The sequence below is a fragment of the Rhinatrema bivittatum genome, chromosome 15 (assembly GCF_901001135.1).
Source record: "Rhinatrema bivittatum chromosome 15, aRhiBiv1.1, whole genome shotgun sequence".
NCBI classification, from domain to species: domain Eukaryota; kingdom Metazoa; phylum Chordata; class Amphibia; order Gymnophiona; family Rhinatrematidae; genus Rhinatrema; species Rhinatrema bivittatum.
The window spans coordinates 80,898,656-80,924,283 of NC_042629.1; the positions used below are offsets into that span (position 1 = coordinate 80,898,656).

At 46.2% G+C, this 25,628-nt stretch overlaps 1 protein-coding gene across 3 annotated transcripts in view; it reads left to right on the forward strand.

Annotated features, from left to right (window-relative positions):
- Positions 1 to 14,933: 14,933 nt before the first annotated feature.
- The window catches only part of MFN2 (mitofusin 2), a gene marked incomplete at its 3' end in the record, with an annotated part of 78,375 nt that continues 67,680 nt past the window's right edge, over positions 14,934 to 25,628 (forward strand). For 2 of the 3 annotated variants that reach the window (XM_029578824.1, XM_029578826.1), the window contains 4 exon segments: positions 14,934 to 15,033; positions 15,719 to 15,897; positions 23,960 to 24,095; positions 24,608 to 24,770. In XM_029578824.1, coding sequence (XP_029434684.1) covers positions 15,723 to 15,897; positions 23,960 to 24,095; positions 24,608 to 24,770 — 474 coding nt within the window. 3 annotated transcript variants of the gene reach the window in all.

Sequence of the window (25,628 nt, forward strand, 5' to 3'; positions counted from 1 at the left end):
AGCTTTTTCGAGTAAGGTGTGGACAAATCCAAAAAGCCAGAAGTTCCACAGTCTAAGAGGGAATGCTGAAACAACCTTGGACAGAAAAGAATGTACTGAGCATAATGATACCCAAGACTGAAATCTGAAGAAAAGGATCTCGACATGACAACGCCTGAATTTCCAAGCTTCTCCTGGCTGGACAAATAGCCACCAGAAAAAACACATTCAGAGTCAAGCCCTGTTTAGTTGCTCCCATCAGCAGTTCAAACGGAGCCTAAACACCAGATTAAGGTTCTAAGAAGGACAGAGCTCTCTTACCAGAGGGCCAAATGCATCATACCTCAAAGAAAATGCATCACATCTGGAAGCGCAGTGAGAGAATATCCCTGCACCTTACCCTAAGGATAGCCTAAGGCTGCTACGTGTATTCTTAGCGATTTGGCTAGACCCTTAACAAACCCCCTTGCAGCAAGGCCACAGCCTGCATAGATTGTACACCAGGACTCAAAGACCCTCCAAATCCTCACATATACTAAAGATGTGGAAGTTGCCTGGCCTGCAATAAAGTGGTAACAACTTCTTCAGACTATCCCCTCTGTCTCAGACTTTTCCTTTTAAAAACCAGGCAGGGAAACAGAAGAGAGCCACTGGATTTGAAAATATTGGGCCCTGGCAAAGGTGAGACAGATGGCTAACCCTCCGTGGCCTGTCTATGGCTATGTTGACCAGGCACTTTGGTACATTATCTAGACACCAGCATGGCAATTTCTTATGTTCTGATTTCTTATGTTCTTATGTACCATTAAGACCATATAGGGAAAATCCCACCTGTTGTAAAACACACATCATTGTCTCCAACAGCTCCCATTCACCAGGGACCTAGCTTTCTCCAGCTGAAGAAATCTGCATGCACACTGGGTAATAGCCAGGTTCTTGTGGCCTGGTTTGGCCTCTATTGGAAACAGGATGCTGGGCTTGATGGACCCTTGGTCTGACCCAGCATGGCAAGTTCTTATGTTCTGGGGTATCATTCTTCCATAACAAAATAACAAACATACTCCTCAGGTTCTCTACCTCTCCCATAACCACTCCCAGGCCCAGCAACCACCACACCTCCCCCAACAACTCACTCAACACCATCGACCTCACCTCCTCCAAGGAAATTGAGTCCATTCTCAAAAAAATCAAGCCCGCATCCCACCCATCCAATACCATTCCCACCAAAACCCTCCTATCCGTCCCCAACATCATAGCAGACATCATTAACAGCTCCCTATCCGCTGGCTCAGTTCCCAATTCCCTAAAACACACAGTCATCAAACCCCTAATCAAAAAAACATCTCTTGACCCTAAAGACCCGGCCAACTACCGTCCCATCTCAAATCTCCCCCTCCTCGCCAAAATCATGGAAAAGGCGGTGAACACCCAGCTCATGGACTATCTTGAAGACGACAACATTCTTCACTCCTCACAATTTGGCTTCCGTAAGAACCTGAGCACAGAAACCTTCTACTATCCCTCACTGATGCCCTCCTCACTGGCCTTGACCACGGTCATAGCTTTCTCATTGCCTTCCTTGACATCTCTGCAGCCTTTGATACGATTAGCCACAACCTCCTCATTTCCCGCTTGGCTGATATTGGTATCTCTGGCATAGCCCTACTCTGGTTCAAATCTTACCTGGCTAACAGACACTTTTCTGTTAAACTTGGCAACTCAGAATCCACACACTTCGCCCTCACCCAAGGAGTGCCCCAAGGCTCCTCCCTATCATCCACCCTTTTCAACATCTACCTCCTGCCCCTCTGCCATCATCTATCTGACCTTGGCCTCAATTTCTACATCTATGCAGATGATGTACAAATCATCCCTATCCGTGAATCATTATCTACAACACTAATTTTCTGGGAGAAATGCCTTGTATCCATAAACTCACTACTCACCTCCCTACCACTTGCCCTCAGTTCCTCAAAAACTGAGCTTCTCCTCATCCACAACCACCAAACTCTTAAGCTCTCTCCTCCCAACGACCCTACAGCCATCTCCCTCACTTCACAGCCTCCTGTACGAAACCTTGGCGTTCTAATTGATCCACATCTAAATCTAAAAAAACACATTAACTCCGTCCTAAAAGAAGGCTTTTACAAGCTCAATGTTATAAAAGCCACTCCTCCACACACACGATCTCAGAACCGTCATCCAATCCACCCTATCATCCAAGCTGAATTACTGCAATTCCTTGTACCTTGGCCTTCCCTACTCCACCATCAAACCCCTCCAAATACTACAAAATGCCACTGCAAGGATAATCATAACACACGCAAATCAGACCACATAGCCCCCATCCTCAAAGACCTCCACTGGCTCCCCATCCCATCACACATCCTATTCAAAATTCTCACTATCATACACAAATCCATCCACAAATAATTCTTCTTGGCTCAGCGAACCGCTCCGATCCACACAATCCACCCGCCCCACTAGATCAAATCTCAAAGGCACCCTACAAGTCCCACCCCTCAAAAAAGCCCGACTCTCAGCAACAAGGGACTGTGCTCTCTCAATCGCTGGCCCAACTCACTGGAATGCCCTACCCACAAACCTCCGCCTGGAGCCTTGCCATACTAAATTCAGGAAAATGCTAAAGACTTGTCTCTTCCACCAGGCATTTCCAGACTAACTCCACGTACCTCTCTCACCCTCTTCTCCTGCTTCTCTGTTATCTTTGACTCACTCCAAGTAATTTGCATCATGTAAATATGTTACCTTTCAAGTTATTGTTACTTCTCTAGTTCAATTTTCAGGCTCCCCCTAGATCCTCCTGCCCTCAAGTTTCTACTGTTCTCCCTCTCCCACCCCTGTTCATTGTATTTTCCACCTACTGTTGAGATGTGAACTGATATGATGTGCATTCTAATGTCGGTATAGAAAAGCTGTTGGGAGGAGGAATAGCCTAGTGGTTAGAGCAGTGGACTATGAACCAGGAGACCAGGGTTCAAGTCCTGCTGTCACTCCTTGTGACCTTGGGCAAGTCACTTTACCCTCCATTGCCTCAGGTACAAACTTAGATTGTAAGCCCTTTGGGGATAGAGAAATACCTACAGTACCTGAATGTAAACCGGTGTGATTTCTCAATTGAGATGAATGTCGGTATATAAAAATAATAAATAAATAAATAAAAAATAAATAAATGTATGATATGGCCACTCTGGAGCCACCAGAATCACATTGCTTGGATGCTTCTCTATTCACTATAATATCTTGCCCACCAGTAGCCATGGATGAAAAAACATAGAGACGAATGCCTCAAGGCCATGGTAGAACCAAAGCATCGTTTCCTTCTGCCCCATGCTCTCACAGCTGGCTATAAAACCAAGGCACTTTGGCATATTATCTAGACACCAGCATGGCAATTTCTTATGTTAGTTCTTATGTACCATTAAGACCATATAGGGAAAATCCCACCTGTTGTAAAATAGACACATCATTGTCTCCGACAGCTCCCATTCACCAGGGACCTAGCTTTCTCCAGCTGAAGAAATCTGCTTGCACATTGTCCACCCCGGCTATGTCAGACACCACTAGTTGCTCCAAGTGGTGTTCCGCTCATAGAATAAACTGATGGGCCTCCTGGGCCACCGCTTGACTCTTGGTTCTTCCCTATCGGTTGATGTAGGCCACGATCGTTGCATTCTCTGACAGAATTTGCATAGAATGGTTGCATAATCGTGGCAGAAAGGCCAGTAACACAACATGCACCGCTCTCACCTCTAATCGATTGATAGACCACGAGGCTTCCTGTCTCTGCCTTCCCCTTCGAGCAGGAGGGGAAGATGAAACTCCTTCGATAACATATCTCATCAGGAGGGAAGAGCTCTCTGAAGAGGCCACATGTGTGCAAACGCCCAAAGCACCAACTGCATCACTGATGCCACAGAGCTCAGTATTTGCAAATAGTCTCAGACTCTGGGCATTGAATGCTCCAACAGGTGACAAATCTGACCCTGCAACCTTAACAACCTCTCTTCCCTGAGAAACACTCTTCCTTCCCATATCAAGCTTCTAGAGATTGCAGGATTTGAGGAGAAACAAGAATGGCTCTTTGCCAGATTTACTACCCAAATGAGACATCTTAGATGTAGCAGTAAGAACATAAGAACATAAGAAAATGCCATACTGGGTCAGACCAAGGGTCCATCAAGCCCAGCATCCTGTTTCCAACAGTGGCCAATCCAGGCCATAAGAACCTGGAAAGTACCCAAAAACTAAGTCTATTCCATGTAACCATTGCTAATGGCAGAGGCTATTCTCTAAGTGAACTTAATAGCAGGTAATGGACTTCTCCTCCAAGAACTTATCCAATCCTTTTTTAAACACAGCTATACTAACTGCACGAACCACATTCTCTGGCAACAAATTCCAGAGTTTAATTGTGCGTTGAGTAAAAAAGAACTTTCTCCGATTTAGTTTTAAATGTGCCCCATGCTAACTTCATGGAGTGCCCCCTAGTCTTTCTACTATCCGAAAGAGTAAATAACCGATTCACATCTACCCGTTCTAGACCTCTCATGATTTTAAACACCTCTATCATATCCGCCCTCAGTCGTCTCTTCTCCAAGCTGAAAAGTCCTAACCTCTTTAGTCTTTCCTCATAGGGGAGTTGTTCCATTCCCCTTATCATTTTGGTTGCCCTTCTCTGTACCTTCTCCATCGCAATTATATCTTTTTTGAGATGCGGCGACCAGAATTGTACACAGTACTCAAGGTGCGGTCTCACCATGGAGCGATACAGAGGCATTATGACATTTTCCGTTTTATTCATCATTCCTTTTCTAATAATTCCCAACATTCTGTTTGCTTTTTTGACTGCCGCAGCACACTGCACCGACGATTTCAATGTGTTATCCACTATGACACCTAGATCTCTTTCTTGGGTTGTAGCACCTAATATGGAACCCAACATTGTGTAATTATTAGGGATGTGAATCGTTTTAGGACGATTAAAATTATCGTCCGATAATTTTAATATCGTCTTAAACCGTTATGGAACACAATACAATACAGATTCTAACGATTTATCGTTATAAATCGTTAGAATCGTGAGCCGGCACACTAAAACCCCCTAAAACCCACCCCCGACCCTTTAAATTAAATCCCCCACCCTCCCGAACCCCCCCCCCCAATAACTTAAATAACCTGCGGGTCCAGCGGCGGTCCGGAACGGCAGCGGTCCGGAACGGGCTCCTGCTCCTGAATCTTGTCGTCTTCAGCCGGCGCCATTTTCCAAAATGGCGCTGAAAAATGGCGGCGGCCATAGACGAAAAAGATTGGACGGCAGGAGGTCCTTCCGGACCCCCGCTGGACTTTTGGCAAGTCTCGTGGGGGTCAGGAGGCCCCCCACAAGCTGGCCAAAAGTTCCTGGAGGTCCAGCGGGGGTCAGGGAGCGATTTCCCGCCGCGAATCGTTTTCGTACGGAAAATGGCGCCGGCAGGAGATCGACTGCAGGAGGTCGTTCAGCGAGGGTTCCGGCGCCTCGCTGAACGACCTGCAGTCGATCTCCTGCCGGCGCCATTTTCCGTACGAAAACGATTCGCGGCGGGAAATCGCTCCCTGACCCCCGCTGGACCTCCAGGAACTTTTGGCCAGCTTGTGGGGGGCCTCCTGACCCCCACGAGACTTGCCAAAAGTCCAGCGGGGGTCCGGAAGGACCTCCTGCCGTCCAATCTTTTTCGTCTATGGCCGCCGCCATTTTTCGGCGCCATTTTGGAAAATGGCGCCGGCTGAAGACGACAAGATTCAGGAGCAGGAGCCCGTTCCGGACCGCCGCTGGACCCGCAGGTTATTTGTTATTTGGGGGGGGTTCGGGAGGGTGGGGGATTTAATTTAAAGGGTCGGGGGTGGGTTTTAGGGGGTTTTAATGTGCCGGTTTTTCGATTTTTAACGATTTTTAACGATTTTTCACGATATTTTACCCCCCCAAACGGCAACAATACGATTCCCTCCCCCTCCCAGCCGAAATCGATCGTTAAGACGATCGAGGACACGATTCACATCCCTAGTAATTATAGCATGGGTTATTTTTCCCTATATGCATCACCTTGCACTTATCCACATTATATTTCATCTGCCATTTGGATGCCCAATTTTCCAGTCTCACAAGGTCTTCCTGCAATTTATCACAATCTGCTTGTGATTTAACTACTCTGAACAATTTTGTGTCATCTGCAAATTTGATTATCTCACTCGTCGTATTTCTTTCCAGATCATTTATAAATATATTGAACAGTAAGGGTCCCAATACAGATCCCTGAGGCACTCCACTGTCCACTCCCTTCCACTGAGAAAATTGCCCATTTAATCCTACTCTCTGTTTCCTGTCTTTTAGCCAGTTTGCAATCCACGAAAGGACATCGCCACCTATCCCATGACTTTTTACTTTTCCTAGAAGCCTCTCATGAGGAACTTTGTCAAACGCCTTCTGAAAATCCAAGTATACTATATCTACCGGTTCACCTTTATCCACATGTTTATTAACTCCTTCAAAAAAGTGAAGCAGATTTGTGAGGCAAGACTTGCCCTGGGTAAAGCCATGCTGACTTTGTTCCATTAAACCATGTCTTTCTATATGTTCTGTGATTTTGATGTTTAGAACACTTTCCACTATTTTTCCTGGCACTGAAGTCAGGCTAACCGGTCTGTAGTTTCCCGGATCGCCCCTGGAGCCCTTTTTAAATATTGGGGTTACATTTGCTATCCTCCAGTCTTCAGGTACAATGGATGATTTTAATGATGTTACAAATTTTTACTAATAGGTCTGAAATTTCATTTTTTAGTTCCTTCAGAACTCTGGGGTGTATACCATCTGGTCCAGGTGATTTACTACTCTTCAGTTTGTCAATCAGGCCTACCACATCTAGGTTCACCGTGATTTGATTCAGTCCATCTGAATCATTACCCATGAAAACCTTCTCCATTACGGGTACCTCCCCAACATCCTCTTCAGTAAACACGGAAGCAAAGAAATCATTTAATCTTTCTGCGATGGCCTTATCTTCTCTAAGTGCCCCTTTAACCCCTCGATCATCTAACGGTCCAACTGACTCCCTCACAGGCTTTCTGCTTCGGATATATTTGAAAAAGTTTTTACTGTGAGTTTTTGCCTCTACAGCCAACTTCTTTTCAAATTCTCTCTTAGCCTGTCTTATCAATGTCTTACATTTAACTTGCCAATGTTTATGCTTTATCCTATTTTCTTCTGTTGGATCCTTCTTCCAATTTTTGAATGAAGATCTTTTGGCTAAAATAGCTTCTTTCACCTCCCCTTTTAACCATGCCGGTAATCGTTTTGCCTTCTTTCCACCTTTCTTAATGTGTGGAATACATCTGGACTGTGCTTCTAGAATGGTATTTTTTAACAATGACCACGCCTCTTGGACATTTTTTACTTTTGTAGCTGCTCCTTTCAGTTTTTTTCTAACAATTTTTCTCATTTTATCAAAGTTTCCCTTTTGAAAGTTTAGCACGAGAGCTGTGGATTTGCACACTGTTCCTTTTCCAGTCATTAAATCAAATTTGATCATATTATGATCACTATTGCCAAGCGGCCCCACCACCATTACCTCTCTCACCAAGTCCTGTGCTCCACTGAGAATTAGATCTAAAATTGCTCCCTCTCTCGTCGGTTCCTGAACCAATTGCTCCATAAAGCTATCATTTATTCCATCCAGGAACGTTATCTCTCTAGTGTGACCCGATGATACATTTACCCAGTCTATATTGGGGTAATTGAAGTCTCCCATTATTACTGCACTACCAATTTGGTTAGCTTCCCTAATTTCTCTTAGCATTTCACTGTCCATCTCACCATCTTGACCAGGTGGACGGTAGTATACCCCTATCACTGTAGTCTTCCCTGACACACAAGGGATTTCTACCCATAAAGACTCAATTTTGTATTTAGTCTCATGCAGGATGTTTATCCTGTTGGACTCTATGCCATCCCGGACATAAAGCGCCACACCTCCTCCCGACTGCTCCTCTCTGTCATTGCAATATAATTTGTACCCCGGTATAGCACTGTCCTATTGGTTATCCTCTTTCCACCATGTCTCTGAGATGCCAATTAAGTCTATGTCATCATTCACTGCTATACATTCTAATTCTCCCATCTTACTTCTTAGACTTCTGGCATTAGCATACAAACATTTCAAAGTTTGTTTTTTGTTTGTATTTTCATTCTGCTTTTTAATTGATAGGGATAAATTGGAATATTTTAGCTCAGGTGAGTTTTTTTTAATTACAGGCACTTGGACTACTTTTCTTATTATTGGAACCTCACTGTCGGGATGCCCTAATTCTAATGCATCATTAGTATCCTTTAAAGATACCTTTCTCCGAACCATGCGCTGCTGAGCGACTGTCGGCTTTCCCCTTTGTTCTAGTTTAAAAGCTGCTCTATCTCCTTTTTAAAGGTTAGCGCCAGCAGTCTGGTTCCACCCTGGTTAAGGTGGAGCCCATCCCTTCGGAAAAGTCTCCCCTTTCCCCAAAAGGTTTCCCCAGTTCCTAACAAAACTGAATCCCTCTTCCTTGCACCATCGTCTCATCCACGTATTGAGACTCCGGAGCTCTGCCTGCCTCTGGTGACCTGCGCGTAGAACAGGGAGCATTTCAGAGAATGCTACCCTGGAGGTTCTGGATTTAATCTTTCTACCTAAGAGCCTAAATTTGGCTTCCAGAACCTCCCTCCCACATTTTCCTATGTCGTTGGTGCCCACGTGTACCACAACAGCTGGCTCCTCCCCAGCACTGTCTAAAATCCTATCTAGGTGACGCGTGAGGTCCGCCACCTTCGCACCAGGTAGGCGGGTTACCAGGCGATCCTCACGCCCACCAGCCACCCAGCTATCTACATTCCTAATAATCGAATCACCAACTATGACGGCCGACCTAACCCTTCCCTCCTGGGCAGTAACCATTGTACTGAGTGCCAACTGAGGTTCTCTGACTTCGCTTGAATAATCAATCATCCAGATACAAAAGTACTAATACACCTTCTTGACGGAAGGCCACCACTACCACCACTATCACTTTGGTGAACATACGCGGAGATGTCAGTTCGAAAGGAAGGGCCTGAAACTGAAAATTTTTCCCTAGAATCATGAAGTGCCGAAAATGCTGGTGCTCCTGCCTGATAGGTATGTGCAGATATGCCTCTGAAAAATCCAAAGATGCCCAGCATACTGCCTTGTGTACTGCCACTATGACAGATCTCAGAGTCTCCATATGGAAATGAGAATCCTTGAGAGCTGCATTTCTTTTCTTTAAATCCTAAGTCAGCTGAAGACATTCCCTCCTTATTCTTGCACCACAAAATAAATGGAATAACATCCTGGCCTTTGCTCCTCAGGAGGTACTGGCACTATAGCCCGCAGATGCTGCAAGCAATCTACATTCTCTTGGACAGCTACCTACCTGGTGTGGGGAGCACAAGAGGAAACAATGCAGATTGCTCATATTGGCTGAGCTAATTCTAATGCACAGCAGTCTCACATCACTCTGAGGACCCATAATAATTTTGGCCCACTCCTCATAAAAAAAGTGTTAAAAGCTCTCTGATGGTCAGAACAACGGAATGGACCTTCCTTACCACATTGTGAGGAGTTTGCACTCCCACTTTCCAGACCAGGGTTGTCTTGGGATGGCTTGCGCTCACCCTGAATGGAGTATCCCCAGGCCTGTGCTCTGCCTGAACCCTGCCTCTGAGATGACAAAGAACCTTCATTCTGGTGCCATGTTTATTGTCCCAGAAGCATACCTGACCGGCATGCAGTCTGGTAGCATATGCTCTTTGGACTCTCCCTGTTGCTTTCCTATCTTCTTCAAGCCTTCTCTAAATAAGATCTTGCTCTTGAATGGAAGGGCCCTTAGCTAAGAGTCAGACCAAACGTCCACCAACCAGTTTTGCAACCAAAGTAACCCTCTGGCTGACACTGCAGACATCATAATTCTGGAAGATGTTCTGATCAGGTTATATAAGGAATCAGCCCCATATGCCACAGCTACTTCTAAACACTCCACCTGCATTGCTCTTCCCACCGATGCTGACAGCATCCCCTGTAAATGCTGGATCCAGTGCATCAAGCTGCTGTAACTTGTAGCCCTTATTCCCAGGGCTGACACCTCAAAATCTTGAGGTGAACCTCCAACTTTTGATCCTGCACTTCTCTTAATGGGGCAGACTTAGGTACCACCGACACTGAAGTGTCTACCTTCCTCCAGTGTCTCCTCTGGTAGAGGATCCAACACTCTGCCAACCTTCAAGCCTGACTCAGGAGTTTCCCATTCTTGAAACACCAGTTTTCTTACCGACTTAAGAAAGGGAAAAGCTTTCATTCGTCCCCTCATTCCGTCCAATATGGGATCCTCCTCCTTCAGATTGGATTTGCTCCTTTAGAACATAAGGAATAAATGGCTAGAGCTCCTCCTTGTGGAAAAAGTGCAACTCCTTAGAATCATGTACTTCCTTAGGGTTATCCCCTTCAGCAACTGGAAACTCCTCTGGACTCTTGTCAGGATCAGCCTCATTTTGCGCCAACTCCGCTCCTGGGGAATCCTCCCCCGCAGCATCAGAATCTTCCGAGTCCTCAGTATCTCTCTCGGGAGTCTTTGGATGAGGTGAAAGATCAAAAATCTACTTGTTGACCGCTTTCTTTTTGCCAACTTGAAGAGAAGTGCAGGATCAAAAGTTGGAGGTTCACCTCAAGATTTTGAGGTGTCAGCCCTGGGAATAAGGGCTACAAGCTACATTGGCTGAGAATAATTGGAGGACCAGGACTGGGGCTGATAGGTAACATTCCTCGCTGCTTGCCTGGCTAAATAAGCCTTAAGCATAAGGAGCACAAAACCACTGAATAAAACCTGGGCGTTGTCTGAATCTTGGTCCAGAGGAATCTCCTCTGAACCAGAGCTGCTTTGCTCCTCCCTGTGACTCTGAACTGCCAGAAACAACTGCAGAGGGGAACCCTGTGTCTCTTATAGATTCTGCTGTCCCATGAAGGGAAATCAAATGACTGCTGTTCCTGTGCTGATGGGGAATGCCGCAGTGCGAGGAGCTGACACCCATGGGGCTCGTTTAAGTTTCGGGGTCACACTCAACTGCTGCATTGAGCCCTCCCCACCAGAAATGCCGCGGATATGCAAACTGGTTTAAGAAAGACGTGATGGGGAATCCCCCCACGACCAGCAGGTTGTTGAGTGTCATGCCGCTCAGGCGGTGCCAGCAGCTGCGTGCTGATCGCTGACCGCAGAGAAAACAGAAGAGATGCCAAAAAAAGGCTATAAATGTTTTAAAAGAGGGCAGATCTACTTACTGTTATCGTCTCCACCAGAGACTTAAGTACTGCAGTGGTATAAAAAGTGAGGCAGCTTTTCTCCCTTTTTTTTGTTTTAAATAAACTTTACTGCCACTGCCAGCCCCAGCAATAGAACAAAGTAAAATAATTCCCTGCTCAGCTGAGATGTTAGTAAGCAGAGTTGCCAGCATCCATCAATGCTGCTTCATGAAGGGTGAGGGACCTGGCTCAACAACTATACACCCTCATGCGATCCAGAACTGAGCTTCCACCAAGGGTCACCAACCCCCTACTCATCCACCTCAAACCAGGGAGGATGGCCCCACCAGGACGTAACAACCCCCTGGGAGGAACTGAAACCACCTTTTCTTAATTCAAAATCTTCTTTTCCTCTTTTTTTATTTTTCTAGAACTTTTATATACCGACATTCATTTGCATATCACATCGGTTTACAATGAACAGGAAAAATAACATTGGAAAGGAAAATGAAAGTTATATATACTTAAGACTGCAGGTTTTACATCACTATCATCTGCTGGAGACTGAGAAATAGTGAGGGACTGCAGGAGGCACACTGGGTTATGTACAGTGTCAGTGAAACTTTTCTCTGTCTCAATCTGCTGGGAGGGAGGCAAAATCCAGGAGTCTGGGCTGATCTGAGTTATGAATAGGAATCAAGCATTTGGCTTCCTTCTACCATGTGATTCATTATCTCAGTTTAACCCATACTCATACTGAAGTAATGGAAGCATGCAGTTAAGGAGAGTTATGTATTTTATGCATGGGGAAGGAATTGGAAGAGAAACAGGGCGGGTGCCTCCATTAGGAAAATGAGGTGGCCACCTCGTGCACCAAAATTTTGGGGGCTAGTAAATCTTGCCAGCACAAGTCCCAGAGGAGTGCCTCAGCCTAACAGAGCACTATACTGGTGTTATGCTGGTGGACCCTTGGACCTTGGGGGAGTTGATGCTTCCTGTGGAGAGGAGGCTGATGGAAAGCAGATGCCTTGCTGGAGCTTCACCACTACCAGCCCACGTTCCCTTTAGATTGAGCCCTCGGCTGCTGGGGCTGGCTGGACTTAGGTGGGGCCTCTGCAGTGATGGAAGTCCTGCTGAAGAAAAGAAGCCGGTACTAGGCCGAGGTCAGGAACAGGCTGTGAAGCTCGAGGTCAAGGTTCAGGCAATAGTCGAGGCAGGTGGCGAAGCGAAGGTCGATGTCCAGTCCAAAGTCATAGCCAAGCTCAATCTGACGGAAGGAAGGAAGAAGACGAGGAACACGAAAGGAACTCAAGAATAGCAATCCATTGCTCTGGAGAGCGAGACCAATGCCAAGGCCCTGGTTGAAGGCAGGGACTATCCTTGTATAGTCCCTGGGAGATGTCAATGACAAGGGCCGCTGCTGGCCCTGTAAGACGGCTGCATTGTTGCGCGTGTGTGTGTCTAGGGCAGACCCAAGAAGCAGGGAAGAGGAAGGCTGCCTGCTTCAGTAGGGACAGCTGACGGCGCCCTGAACAGCAGGTGCCCAGCATGGGAACTCCCCTATGACCCCAAGAGCGCTGCAACAGCCCGGAGCCAACCAAGCTTACAGCACATGCAGCATGAGGGAATTTTGTCCCTGGGCTGGGACTCAGTATGCCTGTCCAGTTGGTTCGGGGACAACCCAGGGGCTGCAGAGCATAACTGGAACTGCCACCAATAGGTAAATTGGGGGGGGGGCAGGGTGCATGACTGAAGGTTTGCCTAGAGTGCTAAATAAGCTTGCACTGTCCTTGGAGAGATTGTAGTGGCCTAAACAATATTGCAAAACTCTGGCACTGATAAGCACGACCCTGTGTGCTTCCAGGCTGTAACATATCTTCAGCGCGATAGCCATGTTAGTTTGGTGTAGCAAAAATGACAAGAGGCAGGTGCCACCTTATAGAGTAATCAATTTATTGCAGTATGAGCTTTTGAGGACAGATGCATAAGTGTAATACAGAGATGGGTAAAATGTATGGGGGATACAGAACAAAGTACATGTAGTTATTCTTTCAGGCTGATACAGTACAGAGCGCTTCGATGAAGCGCCCTGTTAACCGGCCTTTGGACACGCGTTTTTGACGCGCTAGCTTTATCCCTTATTCAGTAAGGGGTAATAGCGCGTCGAAAATGTGTGACCAACCCCCCCCGAGACTAATAGCACCTGCAACATGCAAAGGCATGTTGAGGGCCCTATTAGTCATTCCTGCGCGATACAGTAAGTAAAATATGCAGCCAAGCCGCACGTTTTAGTTTAAGAAATTAGCGTCTATCCAAAGGCTGGCGTTAACTTCTGCTGGTGCTGGGGGAAGTGCCCTCCGACTTAATATCATGGCAATATTAAGTCGGAGGTCCCAAAAGTTAAAAAAAAGTAAAAAAAAAAAAAAGTAAAAGCACCCTGTGACTTGAAAACCGGAGGCTAAATTTTGCCTGCGTCCGGTTTTTAAAACTAATTGGAGAAAGTTCTTTTTTTACTCAAGGCACAATTAAACTCTGGAATTTGTTGCCAGAGGATGTGGTTAGTGCAGTTAGTGTAGCTGTGTTTTAAAAAGGATTGGATAAGTTCTTGGAAGCGAAGTCCATTACCTGCTACTAAGTTCACTTAGAGAATAGCCACTGCTATTAGCAATGGGAACAGGGAATAGACTTAGTTTTTGGGTAGGTTCTTATGCCCTGGATTGGCCACTGTTGGAAACAGGATGCTGGGTTTGATGGACCCTTGGTCTGATCCAGTATGGCATTTTCTCATGTTCTAAACCCGTGGCTGTCAGCGGGCTCGAGAACAGACGCTAGCAAAATTGAGCTGGTAGGGGGTTTGCATCTGTCAAACCCCCTACCAGCAGTTGCTCCTGTCGAAAAAGAGGGGCTAGGGAGGCACTAGTGTCCCTAGCACCTCTTTTTACCATGGGCCCTAATTGAAATATTTTATTTACTGAATCCCGCAAGCAGGACACTGGCGTGTGTGGGGAGAGGGGGTGCTCTCCCATGAACTATACTGTATTGGTCTGTATATTTGGTGTTTTCCTTGGCTATAATCTTGATGAGAGATACGGGTGCTGTGAAGGTATAAATTTAGCTAAAAAAAAGAACATAAGTAAAGCACCTCGGGTAAGAACACAATCCTAATTGTAGAAACAAACAGAAAAGGTGCCCACAATCCTAGTCTACGTCAGGAAATGGAATATCTTGGGTACAGACTGAATCAATTGATAAGCACTAAGAATCCACGTCCTCTCGCAGATTCCAACCGATCCACAACTTCTTGTTGCTAAGAACTGGATCGGTTTAGGAACTGCAAGAAGCCGTGATACTTAGTGCTTTTCAACCAATTCAGACTCTGTAGCCCAGAGCGTGTCCCTTAGGCTTGTAAGTACTGTTAATATCAGCTGCCATCTTACAGCGGCCCCCCTATACGCGCCCATTTTAACGCGCGTCTTAGTGCATTGGCCCCGTGTGCCATGGAGGACACGAAAAAGAGAGAATTCCCCGTTCCTGCTACGGGCGAGAGGTGACCTGCAGGCTGCAGCGTGCCGGCGCGGTCGGTGACGTGGCGCAGCGTGCCGGCGCGGTCGGTGACGTGACGCAGCGTGCCGGCGCGGTCGGTGACGTAGCGCAGCGTGCCGGCGCGTTCTGATGAGGTTGACAGAAGCATGGCGGCGCACTGGCGGAGAGGAAGGTGAAGGTGAGTAGGGGAGGGGAAGGAGAGGTCGATAACAGGGGCGGTAGTGCCATCTTGTCGCTTATGTTATATAGAGCGGTTTGGCGGGGTGTCTGTGTCAGGACTGATGCTAGAACCTGCTATGAGTAGCACCAGAGCAGTCTCTTAAAGAAAAATATGGGTCAAATTGTGAGTAAAAACGACCAAGAGGCTGGTGGCGCTTTATAGAGCTTACTTTGTCCTATAAAGAAAGTGAATTTTGGGAGATAGGTATATATACCTATCGGTATAGAAAAACTCAAATAAATAAAAAAAAATAAAAATAAATATACCTGAAGACAGAGGGGGAAAACCCCCTATGCTTTTTGAAGCGGTTTTAAAGCCTAACCACTTCTCTTTGTCTTTAGTAGATTGCAAGCGCCATGGACTAGCGTCTGTTTCTTATGAATTTCTTTACAGTGCTGCATGTGTCTTTATAGCAGTTTAGAAATGATTAATAATAGTTGTAGAGACAAAGAGGTGGAAATACAAAGTGCAGAAAGGATCTTAAGAACTGCAGAGCATGGTATGGGAGTGATTAATAGCTGCAGTAAGTGAGAAACTTTTGAGTACTAATGTTTTCCCGATTTCATCTGTGTTTACAACTCTCACTATGCTGGAGTTCCTTATGCTTTTTGAAGATAGATAATATGTACTTTTGTTTGCACAGCACAATGTCTTTGTTGTTCATGCGTTCTAAGTCTGTGCTTGCTGCAAAAAAAGACAAAAGACTCATGGCTGAAGTAAGTGCTTCTCCTCTGAAACATTTTGTTACTGCCAAGAAGAAAATCAATGGTATCTTTGAACAACTAGCAGCATACATCCAAGAAGGCTCCATATTCCTGGAAGGTAATTTTTTTTAATAATAGCCTCTCTTGCATAACTGCTGAGCATACAAGTGTCCATACTTGTTCTGTTAATCTACCCAGGAAGGTAAAGAATTAGAGAGCAAAAGTGTGCTGCAAAAATAGACTTTGTGGTTCATAAGTTCATGTGAGGACTTAGAGTTTTAATGTGAATGTAAACAATTCAATAACTGGTAGTTACAATGTACCAAGCAAGTTAATTGCTGATGATTACAAGTGAATTCCAAAACAAATATTTTTAAAGCAAGCAGTACAGCATTCCTCTGTCCCCCGACATGGTACCTTCTCATAAAGCTGCATCAGGAGGAACAATTCTACAACTAAGAAACAAGTGAAAGAATATTTTAAAAAGTAATGCAGTTTCAAAAAACAGACCAATATTATGGCTCACAGTAGAGGTCATCCATACCAAAATGGTGTTAAATAGGTCACTGATAATAAATAAATCTGAAGTAAAATAGTACAAATTAGAAAACAGAATTCAGGCAAAGACTCAGGTTTCATAGAGGGAGGCTGAAGTAGCCAGTAATAAAGGCCTGTTCCCTGTACGTACCTGGATCAGTCCAGACAGTGGGTTATGTCCCCAATCCAGCAGATGGAGTCAGCCCAAGCTTTGAGGGGGCGTCACCATATATACCACTACCCCCTCTGCAGGAGTTCAGTATCTTCTGACTCCAGCAGATGCGAGTAGGGTATCCTGGAGTTCTCCCATTGGTATAGGTTTTCTCTGTGCCTTTCCCTGCTTATTTTCTCTTTTCCCTCTGCCTATTTGGCTTTTTTGGATCAAGTTTTGTATTTTAAAAAAATAATAAGTTTTCAATTTTTGGGGAGGTGTGCCTTTTCTTACCCTCTGTGTCTTTCCTCCTGTCTGTGCTTCGATTTGGATGGGGTAAGTTGTATTTTGGTCTGTACTTTTCTGTTGCAGCTCCCCAACCTCCGGTGCCTCGCGGATGCCGGTGGAGCCGGCCTCTCCGCGCTGTTTTCATTGCCGGCGGCCATTTTGCAGCTCCTCGGGGGCTGCTGTGGCAGGCAGGGAGGGTTGTGAGGCCAGGAGGGCCCCCCGCGGCACTTGGGTTTTCATCCGGCGGGTAGTGCAGGCCGACCGGGCCCCCCCGCGGCGCCGTCTCTCTCTCTCGCGGCCCCCCCCCCCCGAGGCTTAATTAATTTTGTTTTCGCTGCCGTTTCTCTCTGCCACACGATCTCGATGCCTCGGCCGTCTCGCTGTTCGGCCTGCGGCGAGCCGGGGTCTCGCATCTCCCGGGAGGGCATCTGTGCTCGGTGTCTCCCCGGTGGGGAAGGCACCTCGCAGTCCCTCGCCGATTTTGCCTTCTTTTCTGGTTTGCCTGGGCAGCGTGGGCCGGCCCCTCCCCCATTCCTGGTGGGAACGGCGGCCATTTTGCACACCCAGCACCCTGAGGGGACTCAGGGAGCGCTGGAGGATAGGGAAGCTGTTGCGGTCTCTCCCCCGACCCTGGTACCGGAACCGGATCTGCAGGGACAGGGTACCACGGCCTCTCCTTTGTCCGGTGCCCCCTCGGGCAGACCGGGGTTTTCTCCAGAATTTATTCTGCTTATGCACACGGCATATTTGCAGGGGCTGGACACGCCTGCGGGACCTCCCCCGGCTAAGGTACCTCGCACGTCGACTTCTTCACAGGCCCCCCCCCCGTTCGGGTCCGGCCCCCCCCCCCCCAGGATCGGTGGGAGCGGCGGCCGGCCCAGCGGCTCCTGGCCCTGATGTTACGGACTTGGGCCAAGCGGACTCAACGCCGGAGGGGGACGATCCGCGCACGCTGCGCCTCTTCCAGAGGGAAGAGCTGGATGACCTTATCCCACTGATTATTCAGGAGTTGGATCTGGACCCGCCGCCCGCGCCGGTAGCGCCCGCAGTCGTCACCTCGTCGAAGAAGGGGGATCCGGTCCTGGCGGCCCTTCGTCCGAGGGCCCGGGCTTTTCCCATCCATGAATCTTTCCTCCAGCTTCTCACTAGAGAATGGGACACCCCGGAGGCTTCCCTGAAGGTCGGCCGTGCCATGGAAGAGCTGTATCCACTGCCGGAAGATTTCCTGGATCTCATCAAGGTGCCAAAGGTGGACTCCGCGGTGTCGGCAGTCACGAAGAGGACGACGATCCCAGTGACGGGAGGAGCGGCCCTGCGGGACACGCAAGATCGCAAGTTGGAAGTTTTCCTTAAAAGGGTCTTCGAGGTCTCCGTGCTGGGTATGCGAGCAGTGATGTGCAGTTCCCTTGCCCAGCGGGCAAGCCTCCTATGGGTGCAGCAACTTCTCACGTCCCAGGACCTGCCTCCCGAGGAGGCCGCCCAGGTGGATAGACTGGAGGCAGCGGTGGCATACGGGGCGGATGCCTCGTACAACCTGTTCAGGGTGCTGGCACGATCCATGGTTTCGGTTGTGGCGGCTCGGCGTTTGCTGTGACTTCACAACTGGGCGGCGGATACGTCCTCCAAGTCGAGTCTGGGTTCCCTGCCTTTCAGGGGTAAGTTCCTCTTCGGGGAGGATTTGGATCAGATCATCAAGTCCCTGGGGGAAAATGCGGTTCATCGTCTGCCAGAGGACAGATACCGGTCTTCTAGGGCGTTTTCTTCTTCCCGGACCAGAGCCAGGGCACAACGGCGCTACAGGAACTACAGACCGACGGGCTCCAGGCCCTCCGCCCCCAGGTCTCAGCCCTGGTCGCGCTCCTTTCGTGGGCGTCGGCCCGTGCGCCCCACCTCCGGGGCGGGACACCCCTCTTCCAAGTCTTCACAATGATGTCAGGCTCGCCCACTCCGCCGGCTAAGTGTGCGATGGCAGCGCCACGCAGGGGACGTGGTCCGAGGTGGAGTCGAAGTGGTCCATCAATCACCTGGAGACCAGAGCGGTCAGGCTAGCTCTGCAACACTTCCTGCCGCTTCTTCGGAACCGGGAGGTCAGGATCTTATCGGACAACGCGACCACCGTGGCCTATATCAACCGACAAGGCGGCACTCGCAGTCCGCAGGTCGTGCTCGAGGCAGCGATGTTGATGCAGTGGGCAGAGCGACATCTGGTCCGCCTGGCGGCCTCGCACATCGCGGGAGTAGACAACGTCCAGACGGATTTCCTCAGTCGTCAACTACTGGATCCCGGAGAATGGTCCCTATCCGACGAGGCGATGCAACTGCTTGTCCATCGGTGGGGGACCCCCCGCCTGGATCTGATGGCGTCCGCGCAAAATGCCAAGGCTCCCCGTTTCTTCAGTCGCCGAAGGGAGCGAGGCACGGAGGGAGTCGATGCCCTAGTGCTCCCGTGGCCGTCCCACCTTCTTCTCTACGCATTCCCTCCGTGGCCACTGGTGGGCAGAATACTCCGCAGAATAGAGGCTCATCAGGGGACTGTGATCTTCGTCGCGCCAGAATGGCCCAGGCGTCCCTGGTTTGCGGACCTGCTACAGCTGGTGATCGGACCCATCCGGCTAGGACATCTCCCCCGCCTCTTGCACCAGGGTCCGGTATTTTTCGATCAGGCAGAACTCTTCTGTCTTGCGGCCTGGCTTTTGAGAGGCGCCGCCTCCGGTGCCGGGGCTACTAAGAGACAGTAGTGTCAACGCTGTTGCACTCGCGAAAGACGTCGACGTCGGTGGCCTATGTTCGAGTCTGGAAGGTGTTCGAGTCGTGGTGTTCCAGTCAGAACACGGGACCCGCTAAGGCTTCGGTTCCTCAGATCCTTCAATTCCTACAAGCGGGGGTGGACAAGGGGCTCGCCTATAATTCCCTACGGGTTCAGGTGGCCGCCCTTGGTTCGCTCTTGCGCGATGGGGGCTCTCTGCTACAGCACCCGGTCATTGTTCGTTTCCTCAAGGGAGTCAAACATCTGCGGCCTCCGTTGCAAGATCCTTGTCCCTCCTGGAGACTCAACCTCGTGCTTCGCTCCCTGTCGGGACCGCCGTTCGAACCACTGCGGAGTGCAACGCTTAAGGATCTCGCCCTTAAGACAGTGTTTCTGGTGGCAATCTGTTCCGCTCGCCGCATCTCGGAACTGCAGGCTCTTTCGTGTAGAGAGCCTTATCTACGTTTCTCCGACTCTGGAGTTTCCATCCGCACCGTTCCATCTTTTCTCCCGAAGGTGGTGTCTGCGTTCCATGTGAATCAGACGGTGGAACTGCCGTCCTTCTCTTCTTCTGAGCCGAAGTCTCTACGACTCTTGGATGTCGTACCATGGATCAGTCCAGACGCCCACCGCGTCTGGGTTCTCAGCCTGCTCAGCTCTTCTCTGAGTCTGTCCTTCATGACGTCTTCAGTTTTTCACTGTTTTTCACAGCTCCCTACAGGTTGTCTTGCTGTGTTCAAGGATTCCTACCCTTTGGTAGGATCCTTGCAGTTTTCGTTATTATAGTTGCACGGCTTCTTGTTGCCAGTTAATTTGAACTTGATTCAATAAGGGGGTTCTGTTTTCTACTCGGGCTTTGATATACTCGATACTGAACTCCTGCAGAGGGGGTAGTGGTATATATGGTGACGCCCCCTCGAAGCTTGTGCTGACTCCATCTGCTGGATTGGGGACATAACCCACTGTCTGGACTGATCCATGGTACTGCAGGAATGAAAATTAGCAGGTAAGATGAAGTGTCAATGGCTTTATATAAACACAGTGTTGTATGGTTTTAAGAGCAGTGGCGATTGAAGATAGCTGATAGATATACCGGCAAAAGGAAAAAAACAAGCGAAAAGTAGTGGTGGGATAATCTGAGGGTGGGCTAAATGACATCACTGCTTCTGACATCATGATAGAGAGAGGGGAACACCCTGAGGGTGGGACTGCTAACAATCTTAAGATGTTATTGACATTTTGCATGGAGGAAAAGATAACTAGGCGACAGGATAGCAAATTTCATAGATGGAAAGTAACTAAAAAAGGGGACACAAATTAAAAAACTAAAAAGAGAAAAAAAAACTTTGGAAAGAATTTAAAATCAAGCAGACCATTCAATTTCTTTATTCAGACCCAAATGGTATTAAAGTATTGACGTGTTAAAAGACCAGAAAAATCACCACCTGAGATGGTGGGAGATCAACCTCCAAGGCAAAAAAATGAAAATCAGATAAAGAATGGCCATTTTCTAGCCAATATGTGACCAAAGGAGCTTCTAACCGAGAGTTAAGAAAACATGAAGCATACAATTTCGGTATGCCCATGCAAATGGGTTTGAAATATGGTGCAGGGTATAATTTTTAACAGTGACAGTGTGTACAAACTGAAAGATTTAAGGATAAAGGGCAGGCAGAACAGTTGCCAGAAGGGGAATGACCTACCAGAGGATCGCCGGATGGTACAGGAGTTTTAAAAAATGAAGATACAAAATATCACGTAAATATTTTCCTCTTTTTCTAAAGACTGGAAAAAAAATTGAGACGGGCAAGAGTCTGCCAATGCCTATTAATAGAACATACCTCTCTTGATGGGGCCAGATAAAGGCAGGATGCATGTAATACGAGTGTCCTGGCTGACAATGGGAGGCAAAAAAAGCCATTCGTGGTGGACATGAAGAGCAGTTTATATGCTTTTTTTTGAAAGACTTCGTGGATTCCTTTAGTTAGAAAGTGGGAGAACAAAGTCTGTGCTTGTGTGATAAAATCAGTTTCCTGTTCATACTCCTGGGATTATGCCTCCCGTCCATATATAGCGGATGCACTGTATGACCTCATTAGAACTTCTTCAAGAAACATGATGTCTGTGGTTTCGGCCAGAAGGCTCCTTTGGTTAAGGAACTAGTTGGAAGTGTGGTCTACGTCTTGTTACTTTATTTACCTTTCCAGGGATTTATTGCATCTTTATTGGATTTGTAGTGCGTTTGAAGAATGATAAAAATAAATAAATAAATAAATAAAAAAGTGTTTGATATTTGTTTTCTGTTTGTACACAAAACAGGTGAATGATAGGTAAGACCAGGTGGTGGACAAGTGTCCCACACACCATCTGGTTTGCAGACACCTTCCTCATAGCAATATAATATGCATGTGTCCTGAGCTGTAAGATTGTTCTTTTTATGCTTGTCTTTTTTTCTTATCTATATAATTTGTTCCTTTTAACTTGTTCCTTTCTGACCTTGGCCTAATCCAGGCCTCTTAGAAATACCTGGGAGATCCATTCCCTGTTGTGATTCCTAAGTCTTTCTAGCTATTAATTAATTAATTAACCTGTTCTCTAGAAAGTTGTCCAAGCCTTTTTAAAACTTGACTATGGCTCTTGATTTGACCACATTTTTTAACAAGAGATTCCACAGTTTGTGTATTGACTGAAAAAAATACTTCTTTAAATGTTTTATGTCTTCTGCCAGTTAGTTTTATGTAGTGTCCTTAGTATTCTATATTTATATATAGTTTAATGAAAGGTTGTCAATTCAAATTACCTTTTTTGCATAGTGAGAGACCTAACTTTATGCAAAGTTATGCATAACTGCCAAAGAATTCTGACAAATCTGTCACAGAATTTGCTATGGTTTGTTGCAGAAGCTTGAAAAAGCAGCTGCAGGAAACTAGCGGTTGTGACTATAGGCCAGTTTTGGAAGAGTTTATAAAAAAGAAAAATCAATATACCAAGTACAAACAACTATTTATCAAGAAAAGACATACTTAATTATGAAAAATTATTTTGTTTTAGATTGAAATACAGTTCAACCATACATTTTAATATTTTCTTGTAGTCCTTGTCTTTTGAAGTTTTTGAGCTTATGTATGCTGAAAATGCCCTCTGTATCAGCAGTATGTCACTTTGCATCTATTAGACACAAAAAGGAGTAAATTAGCAGAAGTCTGAAACTTGTGAGCAGTGGTGTTAGTCTTCAAGACTTCTATAAATTGAAATTAATGCCCTCTCTGCCAGCCGTGAGACACTAGCAGTTTCAGACTTCCAAAACGCATCTAGGTCTTTGTAGCTTGTGGATGGTTGGCCACGTAAGCAGATGTGAAAATCTTTGTGTGAATATGTCCATTTACAAGAATGTTATCACTCTGTCCAGGAATTATATCAAAGTCATCTTTGGTTTGATTCCTCTGTTCACGCTAACTTCACCCCTATCCTCCTGTTCCCTTCAGGACAGGAGGTGGGATAGAAGGGGAGGGGGGGGGGGGGGAGGAGATGCTGAATTAGGGAGCAGCTTCAACCCACTGCAAGTTGCTTGTGAGGGGAGAGACTGGAGCAGGAAGCAGAGAGGTGAGATTGAAAGTAGGCAAGTTGTCAGGATATTAAGAATGAATATGCATGAAAGATATTTCCATACTATGAAGGCAGTACATGAAAATATACCTCCTACATATTTATTGTGGATGTGTTGAAAAACAGACATTTGTGGAATTCCAGGATCAGAGTTGCCTACGTGGCAGCCTATCAATACCTTCTGATTCATGAGTCTTTTCTCCTTGGAAATTGTAACAACTTTCCAGTAGCCTAGTAAATAAAGAATATGAATCGGTGTCACTTTTGATAGCATTTGAAAACTTTTTTGATCTCTCCCCAAAACCTGTGCATCTCCTGTTCCAATCTGTCTTGCCTTGCATGCGGTGTGAAAGTCTTCGCATGCTGAACATCCTTTTTGCATTCTGCTGTCTAAAAACATACAATTCAAAATCCATTAAAGCAGGAATTCAGTTAACTGATACTCTACATTTTCTTCATGAAAAAACAATTATAGAAATATTGCAAGAGTAATTAATAAACAAGTATTAGGTGTAGGCCGGCACCACTTCCAAGTGTTCATCCAGTGGGGCAAGACTGATGGGGATTGTTCCTGTCCCATGAAGAGAAAGAAAAGTATCCTAAGGGGGATAGGTGGGGTGACATAGGATTTTTTTTGTCAGTGGTGGCATTTTTAAATAAAACAAAAGAAAATGAATGACACATTTGTTTTTCTTAAATTAAAAAAAAATTAAAAGGAAACAATTTAGTTAAAATTTTCTGTTTCAAATGAATGCATATTCTTACTGTATAATAAGTAATATGGGCACAGTAAACATTTAATAATTACATCCTACTCTCTGTGGTGGTCAGATACATTTGTTTTGTTTTCAGAAACTTATAGGAATGCAGAACTTGATCCTGTTACTACAGAAGAGCAGGTATCTGAGGTGAAAGGCTATTTATCTAATGTCGCTGGCATTGGTGAAGTTTTGGCACGACGACACATGAAAGTGGCTTTTTTTGGCAGGTTAGTAGGATATTAGTGACTAAGGCACTGATTGTGTGGGCAAGGATGAGGTGCTGTGTGGTAGGAGTGATTGTGGCACAGGAGATGCCTGTAATTTTTGGAAACTACCCTGAAGTCTTCATAGATTATGATACTTTTTTAAAAGACCAAACAAAGAGAGAGCAATACATAAGCTTCTGAAACCAAACAGGTCACGAAAGCTCATGTATTACAATGTCTTTGGATCATTCTTTTGAAAGGTATCATAGTCTTCAAAATCTAATTCTGTAGGAGCAATACAGCTACTGCAGCTGACCTTCTGTATTTATAGTGGAATCTGTAATAGATTTCCTGGGTAGAGTATGGCCATTCTGGCCTGGCTGCAGCAGCTCCTCTCCCATTATTCTGACGACCAGTTTCCACTGCTGGTGTTGTAGCCTTTAATTCATCTCTTATATTCATACTTTGTGGCTGTTGCTGGCATTGCAGTCTCATTTCACAGACTAATCTTGAGAAATCGTCTCTACTTTTAGGACCAGCAATGGTAAAAGCACCGTGATAAATGCAATGCTGTGGGATAAAGTCCTTCCCTCAGGAATAGGACACACAACCAACTGTTTTCTGCGTGTGGAGGGTACAGAAGGCAATGAGGCCTATCTATTAACTGAAGGCTGTGAAGAGAGAAAGAGTGTGACGGTAAATAAGAATGGATTTGCTCGTGCAGGAAGGAGATCAGGTTATCATTTGAGTGGAGCTGCACTGGGATCCTCTGCCAAGGTTAAGCAGAGGATCCCAGCATGGAAGAAAATTAAGCAGAGGATCCCAGCATGGAAGAAAATTGCTGTGGATATCTGAATCTTTGGGTTGTTATGTAGCCTCTGTCTTTTGTTTACTGCTTTAAATTCATGTAATGGTCAGATACTATGTGAAGAAAATGAAATAGACAAAAGTTCTTACTGTAGTATTTATTTATCAGTTTTGTTTCCATGTTTTGTTTTGTTTTTAACTTGCCCATAAACCATAAAAAAGCCCTTTTGGTAATAAGAACAAATTTACATATAAAAATAAATGTTATGCCACAATATGTTAATAACAAAAAAAATAAATAAATGTTATGCAAAACAATGTCTGCAGAATGTAAACTATTTGAGCTCTGTATTCTGTTTTTACTAGCTTGTAAGTGGGTGTTAGATCGGAGCTTTTAACCAGGAAATGGAGAAGGAAGTTGTAAGCTAGAGCAGTTATGAGTAAACTGAGCATTTCCTAATTGGAGATTGATTTGCCCATCAGAGGGACACCATACTTCTGAGGTAAGAACATAAGAACTTGCTATGCTGGGTCAGACCAAGGGTCCATCAAGCCCAGCATCCTGTTTCCAACAGAGACCAAACCAGGCCATAAGAACCTGTCAATTACCCAAACACTAAGAAGATCCCCTCTACTGATGCAATTAATAGCAGTGGATATTCCCTAAGTAAACTTGATTAGTAGCAGTTAATGGACTTCTCCTCCAAGAACTTATCCAAACATTTTTTTGAACCCAGCTACACTAAC